Below are 18,540 nucleotides of genomic sequence, written 5' to 3' on the forward strand. Positions count from 1 at the left end.
CGTAGGGATAAACACATTGCTGCATGGGAAAGGTAAGAGGAAAGGTTGGCTTTGTAAAGGAAGAATAGAGGCAGATGAGAAACCACTGGGCCGGGAGATAGTGAATGGCTGAGGACATTTAGATTGTGGGGGGAAACAGTGTTCTGATTTACATGCAGCTGCAGTTGCTGGCTCATTTGTTTTGATAATAGCTCATCCTGCGCACACTTTAAGCAGAGCTGACTCCACCATCTGAGTTAACAAACATTTCACTTCTTATGTTAACACTCTGCATCAAAAGCAGCCTGTCCTGCCTGGAAAAACAACAGTATAAGTTGTAAATTTAGTAGCCAAAACTGACCTATAGTTATGTTTGAGTGACAGACACCATGTAGTAATTATGACCAGGAGAAGTGACGGAGCTCAAATGCATCTATATTAGGTGACAAATCTCCATATTCGTAGGGTGGTGAGTCGTGATAGATAGATAGATGTTAAAAAGTAGACGTATCTGCAGGAGACCGCTGTTACACTTTCCAACCGTGAGTGTCACATTACCAACAGTGAATTGGGACAGTTTTTTTAAAACGTAACTATGATTATTGTGGTGTTTACTGTTACCTTGACAATGAAGGTTGCCTTAATTTAAAGAAGTAGTAACTTTAACCCACGCCAAGCTTCAAGTAATCATTTTAACTTAAACCATAATCTTTTCCTAACCAAATGACTTTGTGCCTAAACCTAACCAAACCACAGCATTGTCACACCATAAAACATTATTTTTTTATTTTATTTTATTTTTTTTAGTGATTTGTAACGGTTTTGGAAAGCTGCTGATAGAGGCAGCATATTAAAAAACGCTCCTATGGGTTGTTCTGGAATGCATGGTACAATCAACCTATTTGGTCGTTTAATTATGACAATGTGTTGATCGAAAGCGATGCGCGTTATACGAGACAAAGAAGCAGCTTGTGTCATAGACACAGGACACACTCGAGTGCACTGGCAGACAGTTTAAATACCTCTTGCCTCATCACTGAAACATCTGGCTTGTCTTTGGTGTCTGCTGCAAAAAATAAGCACTCTTTCTTACAACTTAGTTCCCTCACTTTTCCCACTCATCAATTTTAAGGAGTATGCAAATGGACAATCCTCTAGCATCCCTGGGAGTCCACACGGTTACAACAACAAGGCAATAAATTCTCATTAAGGCCTTCCTTCCTTGAAAGGCAGAAATTGAAGTTGGGATATTCGTGTTTATAGTCCCAGACAATTGGAACAAATGAGGAGATCTTGTGGAGGCAAGATAGGCCTTAATCGGGTCCCCGCAAAACCCACGCTCCCCCACTCACCCATCCCTCCACTGGCTCCATGGGGAGTGTCGATGATGAAGTCAGCCACGGGAAGCGACGGCCCTGCGCCACTGTTCTCAGCCTCTCTCCCCTCTGACAGGCCCATATTTCACCAGACTCATTCTCCATCCTCCACTGTCACCGTTTCCTGTGCTGTCAGGGGGACGACTCCCATCATAAGATCAGTGATTTCACAGGCTGGTGGCAGCAGCACTCCCTCGCTGTAGCTGACTAACATGGCCAAGCTCCAGACAGCTGGGTGACCCCTCCTTAGTAGCTGGCTGGATGATTTGATTCCTCTCATCATGCACAAGTAAAGATGATCTAGGGTGGGGATTTTTGCTGAATGATGCCAATAGCTTTTGGGAGCTGCTGATTTGTGTATTTGTTTGACTTTGTGTCAACACAAATATCAAAGTCCAGCTGGGACTGCAACCCAACCTCTTGTTATGATAAAAAGCTTGACAATGCTAGAAGTCACTTTGCTGTTAAAGGAATAGTTTGACATTTTGGGAAATACGCTTATTTGCTTTCTTGGGAGAATTAGATGAGAACATCGATACCACTCTCATATTTGTCTGGTAAATATGAAGCTACAGTACCGCCAGCAGCCAGTTAGCTTAGCATAAAGAGTGGAAACGGGACAACAGCTAGCATGGCTCTGTCCAAAAGTAACAAAATCCACAGTATCTTGGCTGGGAGCAGTGACTTCCTGATGTCTTCTTGTCACTTTGAGGTTGACAAGATTTGTCATTTTTATGTTTTTTAGTAGAGTTAAGATATGATATATTGTGTTAATTATTAATGAACAGTAACCACTTTACAGAAATCCAAAACAATTCTGCATACAATTATGAACATAATGATTTTATCCCTTTTTTCCCCTTTTTATTCTATTTTAAGCCAGCTTGATCACTAACTACCCAATTTGCAAAGCCTATGACTGCAGATGCAGATTTTTCAGGTCACTGTTAAACTATTGTGAATAGAAAAATGGGTAATGATGGTAGTTGTATTTCCAACCCAGTGTGAATGATCATGTTTAGGAGAGAGCACTTCCCATTGAGCCTTCTTCCTCATCGCAGCTCTTTTACATTTTACTCATAGGATGCCTGACTGTGTCTGTGACCCTCAGAGAACAATTTTATAGGAGACATGCATGGTGGTACCATGTGCTTGTGCATGTTACACAAGCATAAATGCATTCCTGTGTGAGCGCATGTCTGTACACCTTTGTCCAGACAGTAATATGTGTGAGTGTGTGTGTGTGTGTACTGTGTGTGTTTGTTTAACAGCATGAAAGGGCACTCTATCTCCATCTCTCCTGAGAAATAAAACAAAAAGGCCTTCTGTTCTGTGTCAACTTTAGGTCATACAGTGCCCTTTATATGGACCCCACCTTCTCCTTCCTTCCTCCAACCCCACTGTTTTCTCATGTTGACATGACTGATCATGAGTGTTGCATCAGAGAACTCTTCCTGACAGTAATTACTTCAGCCTTGACTGTCATTTACTTTATGGATTCCCCCAAGAAATAAATTGTAAATTGTAAACCACTGTAGTGTCTGCACTGATCAAAACACCAAGTCTTAAAGTCCTCTGTAATATCTCAACCACAGTGCATCTCTTCTCACATGTGTCAAACTGTTCTCAAATTCAAATAAATTCACATAATCTAAAGTCAAACTAATTTGTCTCATATAGAGGACTTTGGTTCCTAATATTTTCATGCCAATGTCTAAGACTCATTAAAGCTGTATGTGAGACTTTGCCTAACCTTCTACCTTTACCAAAACAGAGTGCCACTACAGTCCTCCCAACACAGGCAGGCGGGGGCTAAGGATCATGCTAAAGACACCTACTTTGGCAAGCTTGGAAATTGCACAGCAAATTAAACCCTGGCCCAGTGGTTATGAGAAAACTTCACTAACCAATAGGCCACTGTAAGTCCACCCTCTAAGACCCACTTAGCATTTAGATCAGATGTGTTTTTTGGAGTCTATTTGTCTGAATGAAATGATTAGAGGTATGCAGTTGGATGTTTTTCCACCCACGCTCTTCAAGTCAACAAAATATAATTGAAAAAAGACCTGTGTGTGTACATTCTTCATTTGTTATAAATCAATGACTATATTCTGGAGCTGACAACCAGTCCTGCTTTTCTGTCTTTCCTATCACCACTTGTCATAAAAGATTTCTGTGTGCACACATTCACATGAAATCACAAGAGATTTCTATGTATATGGCAATTACAGTGTTTGTCGGTGGCTGCTGGTGGGTCCTCTGTGTATCTACATCTCTGTATAATTTCATCCCCAACTCCACAGAGTAATTCTAACACTCTCTCCATACAGAGAGAAGCAGACAGAAGGGAGGCAAACATCCTCAGATAAATCCATGTAAAGTGTATTTGGAATCTAATCCACATGTGTGATGGTCACCTGCTCACAGGATGTTGAGAGAAAAAATGTTTTTGCTGCATGTGAGTTAAAAAAAGAATAATAGTTTAAGCAGGCAAAAAGTATCAATCACCTTAACTATTTCATATTTTTTGTCCACTTAATACAGAATTTATAGATAGAGTACTGTGAGGAAAAACAAAGGTTATATAGCGCTCCAAATGGACAGTCAGTATGAGTGGTAGACAGTTATAGAGGGCCAATACTGCCACCTGAAGGCAAAGAATGTCGTTAATTTCCCATATTAACAGTGTTTAAATGTAGCTGCAGTACCATTTGCTGTGTGTAATGTATTGGAAACAATTTAAGATCACATTTTAATGATTGAGTACAATGCCTTGATTAAATGGGGCAAATATAACAAACCACTCAAACAAGAAACAAATAGGCTCTATGCAAAGCAACCTCCCTGAATAACTGCAGAATAATAATAAACTATTTAGCAGCTTGTGTCAAGGTTCTTTAAACAACAAGGGTGTTCAATGCACTTAGATCCTCGATATCATTCTAAGCATGAAGGACATAACTGTCAAATAGTAAAAATATATGTAAAGTATCTCCATATATACATTTTGGAGAATAACACAAAACAATTACACCGTAGGTTTGGCAAAAATAAGTGAAAGGAAATGTTGCCAACAGCTGCTGTGTTAAACCAATCATTCTCCCAACAACAGAGGAAAAATAAGTGAGATATAATGTTATGTCTCTGTCTTTTAACAAATATTCTCCCATGAATACAGAATCAGAAGTAAAATATGGATGCTGGTAGCCAAAAGATTAGAAAGAAACTGGATGTCAGCTGTTTCAAAACCCCAGCTTGGTGGGAGGAGTGACTGAGCAACGATCTGCCATTCTCCCACCAACTGTCCTTGAAGTGCCTTTGAGCAGTAGAGTTGAGTAGAGTAAAGCTGCTCAACACCCAACAAGTCTCCATACTAGGAAGCCATTCCAAATGACCATCTTTGTAAATGTGGTGCAGCTACAAAATAACACAATACCCGTGGTATTCATTGCTACAGTATGAATGGGTGTTTAGTGATTACCTTGATTTCCATAGACCCCCATTCAATGTAATGTTGAGAAAGAAAGGCAAATATTGATGCATCATGATGATGATGAAAGATTGATGCAGAGAAAGAGAGAGTGAAAAACAGAATAGCAGGAAATAGAATGGACTGCCATAAATGCAGACTATGATCTGTGAAGGATGAATGAAGGTAATCTGTACATGTTGGAGCTCTTTATTTCATACTAAAACCATTAGCGCCTCTGTGTGGTCAAACAGCCATACTGCAAGAGGCAAGTTGTCTCCTACATAGTCTGCATTTGACAACATTTTATAAAAGATCACATTAAATATATATGTATATATATATGTACAAAACCGTCACATTTCTAATAAACTGGAACTGGCTACAGCACATGGGTCAGACACTTCAATAATTTTTTTTGCTGAATTTACATAGTAGTATTAAAACTGATTTAATCTATTTGTGTAAATCACATCTTTTCAGTGTAAGGTAGACATGTCAACAGGAAGCTTCAAGTACATCAAAGAGGCAGCTTCAAGTAAGTTCAAATTTGATATTCTCTGCTTCTATTTAAATCCAGCAGAAGACTTGCAATAATACTGTTTCATATTGTAATATAGACAACATTCTTTCTTTTATAGTGCAATCACTGATAAACTGCATAGAAATATGATGAAATTATGCTGAGGTCACAGAAAGTAGCTTTGTTTAAAATGAAGTTACAAATCTACATTGGATCTTTGGTTTACCTTTGAATTAGAAATGCAACAAAAAATAAAATAACATTACATCCTACCAAACCTTCTAACCAATTTTAACAGTGCATAAGTGAACACTTAATTATTTAGTCTTCATTACCGTAAAAGTTGTTGCATATTTATTTTTCTATTCTTTAAGAAAAACAAAATTAATTGTTTTCTGTTGTAAAAATTGCTAAAACTTAACGCATTAATAACACCAAGATAACATTAGCACACAGCTCCCATGATGGAGCCACTAAAACAATATACATTCAAAACTAATTTCATTTCACTTTCCCAAACAGAAAAAATGAAATTTACGTATGAAATAATATAAAACACCACAAATAATTAGCATGCCCTTTACAGTAATACAGGAGGGCTAAAACCAGCATCCCAGAGGTGTTCAGATATTTGTTTGCCAATATATGAAACTGAAGATTTGACTGAATCAGACTGATTCCGTAAGTCAAACCTGAACATGTTAAAATATGCAACTGTAGGTTTTCTGACTCATTAATAGACTATTCTATTAATATAGACGACAACTTTAAAAATGAATATTCAACAGTATCGTGAGAGATGGTAAGATCTTCCTAACCCCATTGCTCAAACTTTGGCATAACTGTCACATAATTTCTTTGACACCTCTATGTTGAAGAGGCTACATCTGGTTGTCATTATATTGTGGGCTGGAGTACTGATCCTGCATGGCTCCAGCAGCTGCCCCCATGGCGGCCTGCTGGGCTGCTGCCTGGACATGAGGGTTCTTCCAGGCTCCTGTGGTCCATTCCTCCTGAGCTTTGGTCATGCTGGCCCCACTGCCACGGTAGAAATTATGGATCTGCAGGCAAGGTGTGGTTCACAAGTATTATCAATAAGCCATCACATGTGGGGAATATGTGGATTAGGTTACTGTACTGTGTTCCTTAATAAGGAGCCCTGCATAATTTTACTTATTTGAACAGTTTTTTAGGTACTTTTAAGGATTACCTGAATTTGGGGCATTTACAGTAATAAACATCTCAAATTCTGAACTTATAAAGGCCCATTACATTATTCTCCACAACATCAAACTAATAATAAATAATAATTATTGTCATGAGAATAATTGCACTTGTGGAATAAAACAAAAACTCCTCACTCTGCAAAGCCTTTACACTCAGTGCAGAAATGCACAAGTCAAATTCTTACCTTTGTGAGGGCAATAAAGGACAGTGATGCCACCGCAGTGAACATGATAGTAGGGATCAGCATGATCAGTGCTATGAAAATATTATAACTGAAGAAGGAGATGGTAGCCAGCCAACCGCTGAAAAAGACAGAAATTACACAATTTGCTCAAAAACTGGCTATTCTAACATTTGTCATCACTTTGAACACAGCATCACTTATTATTATGTGCATTTGATCAGGCATTCTTTAAAATGATACTACCGCCAAACATCTGGATGTTAAATGCTGCTAATTTTGCGGACTTTAAGTACTGCAGATTAAATTTTAAAAGTTTTATAGCTCATACATAGTGATATCCAATTGCACATGGTGACATTTATAAACTTTATGGAGGCTGTCATAATGTTAATTTCTGATCATCAGCCTGAGTCAGGTGACATTTTGAGGGTTCCTTTAACGACCTCTCAAAGTCTAATAACAGGACTATCATAAAAGTTATATGAGGGCAATTTCTGATGGTCCATCACTGTCATGTTAATGAAAGCAGTGAACGAGGTCTTTAAAAAATACAATCTTATCTTATTGCTTGAGCCCAAAATGTTTCATTCAAAAGAAGATTTTGTAGTCTTATTAAAACACTTTTATGCAACTTTTGTTGCATAATAATGAATGAATCACTTCTCAACTCTGGGAGAATATCTATGTACTTTAACAAAGACTCAGGTACAGTATTCTAGACTGGCTGTATGTATGACAGTCTCTGCACTTTAGTGTGATGGTGGTTACTTGACAATTTCTTGTCCTAATTTCCAGTTACTTTAGTACATTTTTTTGAATATGAGTGATTTCATTGAGATTTAGCTTTACCAGATAGTTGCCCTTAACATAATTGACACTAAAGCTTTGTTTATGTGAATTATGTGAAGAATTCTGCAGACTAATTATTTTTTGCAAGAATTCAACAGAAAAAGAAAGAATGAAGAAATTATTTGGATAAAAGACTGTTGAACATACAATTACATCTCATGTATTATAAAATATTCTATATTCTGAATATTGAGACTTAACAATTTTTTTTTTTTTTTTTAAGTACTTTTCCAGTGCACTTTTAATCTCTGACTCTTACCATACTCCCCATCCAGGGATGCCGATGCTTTGGATGATGCTGATGCCAACTTGGGCCATGAACACAAAAAAGAACAGCATGAAGTTGAAAGAGCTGTCACTCCTGAAGAAAACAAAACAAAAAGAACAAGAAATATTTACACTTGCATACTGACTTTATCACGGTAACACTTTACAATAAGGGACATTAATTAACATTAATAATGCAGTAATAAGCATTAACTAACAGTTAATTAACAGTTAACTAATGTGTCTAGTAACCATAATGGTGTTCATGTTAACTAAGGTATTGATTTATACATTATTTAATAGTTTATAAAGATGCTATTAACATTAGTTATTACAGTAATAAGCATTAACTAACAGTTAATTAATACAATAATAAGCATTAAGTAACTGTTAACAAAAATCTCTTGTTAACATTTATCGAGGGTTTATATGTTAATTAAGGTCCTAACTAATATTAGTAAATGGTTGATAAAGATGTTAATTAACATGTATATGATGAAATGTTTTTTAAGGGTAATGATTGTCCACTATATTGTAAGAGATGGTAAACTCTTCCTATCCCCATTGTTCAAACTTTGGGGATAGTTAATGTGATAACTTAGCTAGCGTAGTAAAGAATTACTGGACACATTGGTTAACTGTTAATTATCTGTTAGATAATGGTTATTACTGCATTAACTAATGTTAATTAAGGTACCCTTATTGTAAAGTGTTACCTTTATCACTTTAATACTATATCTGTATGTTATACATTCTGTCGTTTTATTAGCCCAATCAAGCCCACAGGATGATAAAGGCTCTCCTCACCCATGTATAAGGAGACATATTGTATTCACGCAGGGCTCACCCTCTATCGGTGCTCTACTACACCACTCATGTTTGGAAATCCAAACAATATAAATTTCCAGGTTAATTCTCAGCCAATCATGATGATCCTATACCACATGTTCTTGGAAAAAGCAATGGTTTCAAGTGCTCCCACATCCGCCTTTCTGTAGTGATAACAACAAGCCTTCTTTGGTCAGCAGTATTTGTGCCATTCCTACCTGCCCCTCTGTGAGGTGGTGAAGGCTCAATTGACTTCTAAAACATACAGATGGGTGACAAATTAAAGGAAAAACTGGTACAGGTCTAAATGCTCGGCCCCTACATTTTGCTGGCATGGTTTGGGTCTACTTATCCCCTTAGAGGGAAGGGTCACTGCAAATGAATGGTGTTTTTCAGCATTGGAATTGATTCTACAAGTCTCTGGAACTCTTCTGGAGGGATGAACACCATTTTTCAAAACGATATTCCCTCATTTGGTGTTTTGATGGTAGTGGTGGAGAGCACTGTCTAACACATCGGCCCAAAATCTCCCATAGGTGTTCAATTGTGTTGAGATCTGGTGACTGAGAAGGCCATAGAATCATTTTCATACTCATCAAACCTTTCAGTGACCCCTCCTGCCCTGTGCATTGGGGCATTGTCATCCTGGAAGAGACCACTCCCATCAGAATAGAAATGTTTCATCATAGGATAAAGGTGATGACTCAGAACAACTTTGTATTGATTTGAGGTGACCCTTCCCTCTAAAGGGACAAGTGGACCCAAACCATGTAAGCAAAATGCAAAAATGTAAGCATAACAGAGCCACCAGATCCCCTCACTGTAGGGGTCAAGCATTCAGACCTGTACCAGTTTTTCCTTTAATTTGTCACTCGTCTGTAGATGGGTTATGTTTCTACCTTTTCCAAGGAGGTGTTATGTGTTTCTACCAGCTGATGCCCAGATCTTCACCGGATTGGAGGACTCAATTGCACTTCTTATCATGCAGCTAAGGTACAGTACAGTCTGTCGCATTCCTCTATCAACATGACCTCATGTCATGAGGAGTATGGGGAGAAAATTGTTTTTCAGTCATCTTCACATACATTATCTCCAACACAGCATTAGAGGGAAATACCCTGTGATGTATAGTTGTCCCTTGATCTGCCAAATTTGACTCAAACTTGCACATTTTTAAAAAGAACAGATTTATAAAGACCATAATGATCATAGAAGTACTGCTACAATAAGCCAAACATATTCTCTCCATCACTCAGTATTGTTAACATACTGGATTACAGTTTATAAAACACAATTCTTGTGTTGGTTGAGCAAATATTATACAAAAAAATAGCATGTAACTTTATTCCTCAATACACAGCTACCCAAAACACAACTTGAGTTGCTGCTACATCTCTGACAAAAACACTATTTTGAATGTCAGTACTTCATATTTGACTTACTTGAAGGCCTTGTAGATGGGCCTGAACCAACAGACATAAGAGCAGGGAGTGAACATGAGGAGCCATATGATAGCCAGTCCAAAATTGGTCACTCCACCTCCTCCAAACATCCAAGCAAAGCAGCCAATGAGATTCACAGCAAGCGTTACACTATTCACTGTAAGACCAGAGCAAACATATTTATGGTATTGGGGCACAAAATAATGTCCTCTTGGTACACACACATGCACATGCAGAGAAGAGTTTGAAAAAAATGGAAAGTGGATATGAAGACAGCCAGTGTTAACATAACATGAAATATGCAATATACTTGAATCACAAAAGGGCCTGTGTTCCCTGAATAGCTTTTTGCAAGTGTTCTTTCTATTAATTTTCAGTAACGTTTTGAAGCTACAGTGTTCCCTGCCTAAGTTTCACTTGGTTCTAATTGGAGCTATATGTTTTGGTCCTGTTTTTCTGCTCTAAACTAGCAAAGAAGGCCAATAAGTTTGAAATTTTGGTCTTGCTTTGCAAAAGAACAGCTGGAACATGACAGCCATTAAGGAACACAGTAATACACAATACACAACCAAATACACATAAAAAAAATTACCCCACAACGAGATACATATAAAAAAACATTACCCCACAGCAAATTACACATAAAAAATTACCCCCAACCCCCTAAAAAAACAACCTAAGAAGAATAAAAAGCAATGTGCATACCATGACCAAACATTATAATATATGGAAAATGGCAAATGCAAGAAAAAAAACAATCCAGAAGCTTTATATAAAATGCAAAAATAGCACACCCAAAGCAGACTGGGACATTCAATACCTGCTTATGTTTATCGTTACAAAAAAGAAGAAGTCTGCAGAAAGAAAAGAGGTTAGCTGCAACGAAACATAGTTCAGAGTAACAGATACTTGTCTCTTGCTGTGTACAAATAATTATTCCAGCTTCCAGTTACAGCTTTCAGCTTTGTCGACTTTCCACTGCAAACATAATAAAGCAAAACCAACAGTACTCCAGCGTCCTCTATGAAGTGTCATCACTATTCTAGTCAAAATCAGGCTGTGCTTTACAGCAGGGAAATTGGGATGGAGATGCACATCTGGATGTGCTTCATTTGGCCAAAATCAGTTGGTATTCGCTTTCAAAGCAATCATCCTTCTTGCAGGACTTGTTTGAAATCGTTAAAATAACTGCATGGTGCTTGATGGCGGGTTTGCTTTGATATATTTGTCTATGTGGAACTTGCCTTGAGAAGACAGTGTGGTTGAAACATCAGTTTTACATTAAAATCACTGGAGATAGTGAGCATACATCACTTCTCTTCAATAGTCCATTTGAACATAGTTTTAAAATTGTATAAATCTTCCACTTATATTCACTTTACACAGCTAATGGCACTACAAAATCAGATAACCATTCCATTGACTACATGCAACAAAATACTGACAATTGATTGTTCACTGTCAAATCAGTTGATCTTCTTTAACCTTCCAATTAGTCTTTATTGTTTTTTATGTTATTGTTTTACTTTTAATTGTATAATTGTTCTATTCCTCTTCCAAACACTAATTATGTCATAGCTCCTATTTCCATGCTGCAGTAGCTTTGGGCTTGTTCTTGCAGCTCTCCCTGCCCTCTGCTTCCTTGTACGCCGTCATGGACGAGCAGGGAGCTTTCAGAGCAGAACAATATCACAAACATCATTGCACTGCTTGTTTATGGTGTAATAAACTCAGATGAAAGTGCTTCTGGCACAAAATTGTTTAACACAATTCCAACGGTAACTGCTCAGCTCAAACCAAGGCCATCTGGTCAGTGCTGTGACTCATTAGCAAATAAACCAGTCAGGATATCACAGCCACAGCCAATAAAAAAAAAATCTTTTGGATGGCCCATTGCAAAAGGACCCTTGTAAACTATTTCCCATCTGTTAGTTCTTATCATGAGCTAACCATGGAGGAGATGACAGTTCATGGGACCTCCAGGAAAATTCAGATCATTGTTTTTCTATTTCCTTTAAGGGCGCCTGCCGTTCTATCACAGAGTCAGGTAGTCTATGCATTAAAAAGTCTGTTTGAAGTTTCATCATTTAAATTTAAGCTCCAAACTTTATAGCCTAATGTAGGGCTAACCTCATTTAGTAACAAAAATGTGCACATTTAAGAGTTGGTTATCCCATGCCATTCTTACAGCCTAACAATACAATATCAAGTTTAGCCACTCACACATCCACAGGTGGTACATTTTCTTGCACATGCTGCGGTGCTGTTCAGGGATCTCATCAAAGTCCTGATAGAAGCATGGCTTGAGTGGAATGAATCCAGGCAGTGGGGGGAAGTTAGGCTCTGCAACAAAAAATTGCAAAACAGTTAGACATGGCATGCTGAATAAGGCTTTTCCAGTATATGAATGAACCTATATCATTACTGACCAGCCATATGGATATAATGTCGAGTTTGCTGCTCAGATTTACTCCTTCTTGGGTCTCTTGAGCCTGTCAAATAAGAAGAAACTACAAGTTAGGATTTATTGACGCTGACTTATTTCTATAGCCTTTGCATATGCAGTAATTTGCAGCTGTTTTGATAGCCGCATCATTGCTCATAGGGGCAGATTTTTACTAGATTATTGCCAAACCAACATACTTCATAGACAACATGCGTTTAACAGAGGGGGCTAAGCTAGGCGCCGCCATCATGACGTCCTGCCGGGGGATTTAGCTAATGTGTGAGCCCTCCAGCCACGTCTCAATGGTGGTGATAAGATTTTAACGACTGAAACCTTCCGGTTTCAGTGAAACCACAAGAAAATGACAACACACCCCGGGAGACCAGACACGCATGCTGGCTGCAATCACATAAAAGCTTCACTCCACTGGAGGAAAATGAGGCAGCCATACTCGCTGTATGTGCGACAGTAGACAGTTATTTTGACATAGAGCTGGCCATCATAGTCAGGAATTACGGATTTCACAGTAAACATAATCTGCTTACCTCCTCCAGAGAGCAGAAGCTTCTCTCTTTACAGACCACAGTTTCCAATGGAGGCTTCAACTGCGTGTTGAATGGAGTACAACTGACTATCAGGCGATATCTGCACGCAAACTATCAGACTATTACTACTATTATATACTTTCTTCTACACGGTATGACCAGAGCGATAAATCCGAACTATCCCAGCCTTCGACCAATCAGCGTCCTTAAAATCTGCTGTCACTTTGATCCAGACCAATAGGCAGATTATCCTAATCCTAGACGTTGTATTGATGACCCAATCACTGCTCAGCTCTCTGTCCATGGTGCTGAACCTGGTCTACCGACAGTGTAGTGGTAAACTGCCAACTACCAGCCTCATCTATCACATGTGATAACCACCTAGCAAATATTTACAGTAAATCTGACATGTGTGTTGCAGTCACACAGATAGATTAACAGTTCTTGGTTGTTTTACGTTTTAATATTTCTCTTTAGAATCTGATTATTAGCTATGAGTATGCAAGCATGCAAAGAATTGTGTCTTCGCGTTTGCTCCTACAACACAGAAGGATAAAAATAGAACAAGAGTGAGTTAACTATAATGATGAAATAAACAAAATGGTGCTAAAATTAAATGAAAATTTAAAATTTAAATTTTAAATCTACTTAGCCTGGGATAATAATAGTTTTGAAATGGGATATAAAACTTGAAATTAAATACTGACTGTACAAAGGAAACATGGACTGTGCTTTGGACGAAGAAATAAAGTGTATAAAATATATGAAGGTCGACTAGAGCAAAATTTAAAATGTTACATGGGCATAAATAATTAAATTATGTAACAGTGGAGGTTGAATGCAATGTACAATGTTAAGTTCAATTTAATGAAATATATAAAAGTGACAAGTGCAGGGATTAAATGACAGTAATGATGTCAGGAACAGCAAATATATGTGGTATAGACTGTCCAACATACAGATTTGCATATAAAATATTAAACTTATATAGTAGGTTATATATTCAGAACTTATCTGTTTTCAGAGAATAAACCATGGTTCCCTGAAAGAAGAGCCTGAAAGTGATTTCCTTTACAGTGCACAATTTCAGCTATAAAACACACCACATAGTATAGTGTCATCAGTCTGAATGTGAATATGAGACTTGAGGTTGTTGCTGACCTAGATAGAAGCTTGACTCCAGCTCTCCAGCTGGGGTTGCTGTTTCACTGCGGTGAGTGACTCTGGAGGGATAATGTAACTTGGTTTATACCACAGGACACAATCTCTTGGCAGTAAACACTCATGCTTGCAAACTTAAACTTGGCGAACTACTGTAAGAGTGAGCTTTTTTCATTTAGCAAACTGAATGAAGTTGTGATCATTGATCAACAAGTCACATGTGTTTGGTGTGTTGCTATAGCACATGGTTACAAACCCAGTGTAGTACAGCAGGTGTCACTGCAACCCAAAATTATATGGCATATACTGTAGATAATCACAATGGTTCCCTGTACCTTTTTGTTTTTAAACGTCAATCCAACAAATTTCTATCCTTGAGGAGGAGTGAGGCATGGTGGATACAAAAACTAACTCTCAAGTCATTCAAGCACATCTGACCCCAAGAATCCTTCCCACTAAAGTGTCCTTGGGCAAGATCCTTTACTAGCTACTGTACCATTGTGCTTCTTTTACTGCTGCTGTGCACCTGCCTCTCTGTGAAGGTGGACAAGAGAAAAGCAAACTTTCCTCTGTGGATAATTCACATTATCATTGCAAATATCCACCTACATAACAGACATGATGCACCTTGATCAGCCCATAAGGCATGGATAGTGAGGAGTAATAAATCAGGTGTATTAATGTGAAGCTTTATCTCATACAGTCTCCTTGTCCTGGAAGACTCAACCTCGGTAGGACAGTTATTGACCATTTCAATTAATTTTTTCTCTGGGCTTTTATATATATATATATATATATATATATATATATATATATATATATATATATATATATATATATATATATATATATATATACATATACACACCATACTCCCTGCCTGACTTGTGGTATGTGTATGTGTAAAAAATGTTCTTTCAGCTTTTGAAATACAATCTCTGTTTTTGATTACACATATTGTATAAGTAGCAGTTGACTGGTGTGTCAAAGTTTTGCCACAGATGTACACCATGTACAGAAAAGTGTAGACCTGAAGGATTCACTTTGCCCACATAAAGCCATCAGGTACGTATGTGGTTTCTGAAGCCTCTGCTTCACTAATAGATAAGAACTAATTAAGTAATTCAAATGGTGATAACTGACCATGAAATCAATTGTAACTGTGTATTCAAACTACTTGAATATGTTACTCATACACAGTCGTATGTTGCCACTGAGGAGCTAAATCTGAGCAAAAGCGGGTTAAGCATCTTGCTCAGCATCTTATTGGTAAAAACTCAGAGATAATGTTGGTGTGTGAGTCTCAAACATGCAATCTTTCTGTTTATTAAGATTGACATGGAATATCCTTACAGTTATTCATTAAATTATAACATCAAATTGCAGTAAACAGACATTACACAGCACCTTCATTACTAGATCATCTTTAAAAGAATTGTCATTGTTGTAGTTGAAATGGAAATACATGAATAAGAATTGGCAGAAATGTTTACTTTGTCAGTGTGTGTATTCTAGGAACCTTAATTTTATTATACAAGGATGATAGCACTTTGATATTTACTTACCATGATCATTTATAAGTGCATGTTGTCAAAGTAAAAGGCGCAATCACAAAATTAGTAGTCTGACACATTACTCCACGCAATCAGTAATATTACTTTTGAAATGAGCAATGAGTAACAAGAAAAGCATTTCTTGGAGAAAAAAATCTTTCAGAATATATTGAATATCCTATTTTACAGTTGTTATTGTGAGTGAGTGATGCGTCTTCATTGGGTATATGTTTTTTCGTTTTCTTTGTTTTCATGCAGATCACAAGTACCTACCTTAACTATTCTCTATGGACTCTATGGGATCAGTATCTTCACTGTGACATCTATGAGTGAATTCAGCTGTGCTGGGAGATGCTTGAGTAATAGTGTCATACCTGTCTTTTCAACAAAGAAATTCTAAGAGGAAGGTCTGCATCAACCAAAAGGTTACTCTGATGTACTATTCTATAAATGTGTTGAATGTAGTAGTGTAGCACTGTGTCCTTCTCTACAATATATTGAGCTCCTCAATGATATGCCTGCAGGTCTTTTTACCAAAGCTGGAAGCTGAAATGTAAAAGCAGTAAAATGATCAAAAATTAAATGAAAGCTGGAAAAGTTAACCAAGTAGAAGAAGAAAGGTTTGCGATTGTTTGACTAATTGGTGAATCATCATCCCATGTGTCCCTTACAAGAGCCACATAGGCCATACACCTACATGCAAGGTTGCTTGAAGCATCCATCCATTTCTTAAACTGCTTATCTAGTTTGGGGTCCTGGGAACAATCTACACTCACATTAGGCAAGAGACAGATACATTAAGTAGACCTGGCTCTGATGTTCAATACATTCAGTGCACAACCTAACAGGAAGCCAGTGTGGGGTAACACACTGAAAGTGGTGCAAAAAATCTGTGCAGTAGCAGTCTAAACCGGTGGAGAGACCTACCAGATGCAAGCATAAAATGTATTACAGTGTAGTCAAGGCTCCAAAAAAGGAAAAGCACATACAACTCTTGGAAAATCAGTGATTGATTTAAAAAAAAAAAAAAAAAAAAAAAAAAACCTTTTTATTTTCTGTCAATTCAAGGCCACTGGGATGTAAAGCTGACACTTCTCTCTCCCCTTATCTCTCACTGTCACTCCCGCCACTCTCTTTTTTTCCTCTTTTTATCTTTCCATTAATATTAGCAGAAGTAGTCTCAGTCGAGACAAGCTTTTGACAGGTTGTTCTGGGGCCATCGAGCCATAGGCCTTGTACAGAAAACTACAGAAGAGTTGGCTTTAAGTGGTCTCTCTCTCTTGTTTCTTTGTATGCGTCTGTCTTTTTCACTCAGTCCCTCATTCTACCTATCTCGTCTCTATACCACACAAGGCTCCATTGACAGGACCATTGAGATTAGCTCCTTGCTTCGTAGTGCCTTGCAATCTTCAACCGATATTGTTATTCAGAATCTACTTTTTAAGCTAATTAGGACAAGAGCTGCTTCTTTCAGGGAGTAGTGATGCTACTCTGTATTAGCAGAGGCTCTAGCCCACCTACTCCCTCCCACTCCAGCTCACCAACAGTGCTTCACTCTGCATAGATTAGAATGGGAAAGTCAGATTTCCCCCATAAGCTTTGCCAACACGGCACTGATGCAACACAATGAGTCTTTTCTGGCTCTTTGCTGCATGCTTTGTCCTCATCCTGGACTGGGTGTGGATAGAAAGCAGGATATTAAGTATCAAGTAAGACAGTGGGCGAATGAGAGGGATAGGAGGGAAAAAGAGAAAAGAGAGAGAGAGAGAGAAGAAGAGAGGAAATGAAGGGTGAGGAGATGGGCCTGACAGCATCAACATTTATTGAACACCAGAGGCAGAGACATAGTGCACTTCGTTTCTTGGAGTTTTGTTTGCATCAGTCATTATTCCTTCTCTGCTTCAGTTGACCCACAAATAATCCACAAATTTCTAAATGAAGTAAAGAGTTGATCATTTATTCATCTTTCAGATTTGTGTTGTCATTTTTTAAATTAGATGATGTCCTTTAAAAAGCTTCACATTTTGTTTTAAGTCTGTGCTAAAATGTTTTAATTAAATGTTGTCAGTTTTTTAATTTATAAATTAAATTTAGAGGTACTACACCACCACACACACACGTGGGCAAAACACACACACACACACACACACATGCTAGTCTACTTGTTTCTTATTGGGTACATGAATACATTTATTTATCTTCATGACTGGGTGTGTAAATGCACTTTAAATGGGATAAAAATACGTGTCTGTTGTTCAACACTCAATATCCCTGCTTGATGCTCTCAATTCCGGCCCAGTGCCAGTGCACCCCAGAGTCATTGTCCTCAAAAAGAAAAAAACATTTGCCCAGTCACCCTTTAAGCCCATGTGCCACCGTTGTCTTAGTTTCTATGGAGACACTTTCCTCCAGACCAAGCATGCAGAGGGCACCCCTCCAGCGGAAGGAGGTGGAATAACATTGTGGCAAGGCAATCATACACCAACCTCATTTACATATCCAAACATGAACCATGGACCGTAGCGTACAGTGTTTGTTCACTAAACATTTCACAGTATTTGATTTAACCCAGCTGGAAATGAAGCACAGATATATAATTATTATTTTGTATTATTATTTAGAAATTATTATTTCTAAATCAAAACCAAGGTTTAGTTGATTAAATCTTAAATACTTACTTATATTTATCTT

At 37.8% G+C, this 18,540-nt stretch overlaps 1 protein-coding gene across 2 annotated transcripts; it reads right to left on the reverse strand.

Annotated features, from left to right (window-relative positions):
• Window positions 1-5,568: 5,568 nt before the first annotated feature.
• scamp5b (secretory carrier membrane protein 5b) lies at window positions 5,569-13,309 on the reverse strand. Of its 2 annotated transcripts, none has more exons than XM_044337384.1 (7): window positions 13,136-13,309; window positions 12,574-12,636; window positions 12,368-12,487; window positions 10,145-10,301; window positions 7,867-7,968; window positions 6,759-6,876; window positions 5,569-6,408 (listed from the first exon to the last, which is right to left on the reverse strand). In XM_044337384.1, exons 2-7 carry the CDS (start codon window positions 12,578-12,580, stop codon window positions 6,229-6,231), a joined length of 684 nt encoding a protein of 227 aa, XP_044193319.1. In that variant the 5' UTR covers window positions 12,581-12,636; window positions 13,136-13,309; the 3' UTR covers window positions 5,569-6,228. The 2 variants fall into 2 exon arrangements, with proteins under 2 accessions (XP_044193319.1, XP_044193387.1); XM_044337452.1 differs by lacking the exon at window positions 13,136-13,309 and adding an exon at window positions 12,788-12,874.
• Between the last annotated feature and the right edge of the window lie 5,231 nt (window positions 13,310-18,540).

Source organism: Thunnus albacares, chromosome 1, assembly GCF_914725855.1.
Source record: "Thunnus albacares chromosome 1, fThuAlb1.1, whole genome shotgun sequence".
Lineage (NCBI taxonomy): Eukaryota > Metazoa > Chordata > Actinopteri > Scombriformes > Scombridae > Thunnus > Thunnus albacares.

Bases quoted from the DNA above. Each gene is read 5' to 3' on its own strand.
- scamp5b (XM_044337384.1), bottom strand. The intron at 10,302-12,367 runs GTGAGTGGCTAA...CTGGTCTTACAG, and splicing joins AATGTACCACCTGTGGATGT to TGAATAGTGTAACGCTTGCT. The intron at 6,877-7,866 runs GTAAGAGTCAGA...TGTCTTTTTCAG, and splicing joins ATCCCTGGATGGGGAGTATG to CGGTTGGCTGGCTACCATCT.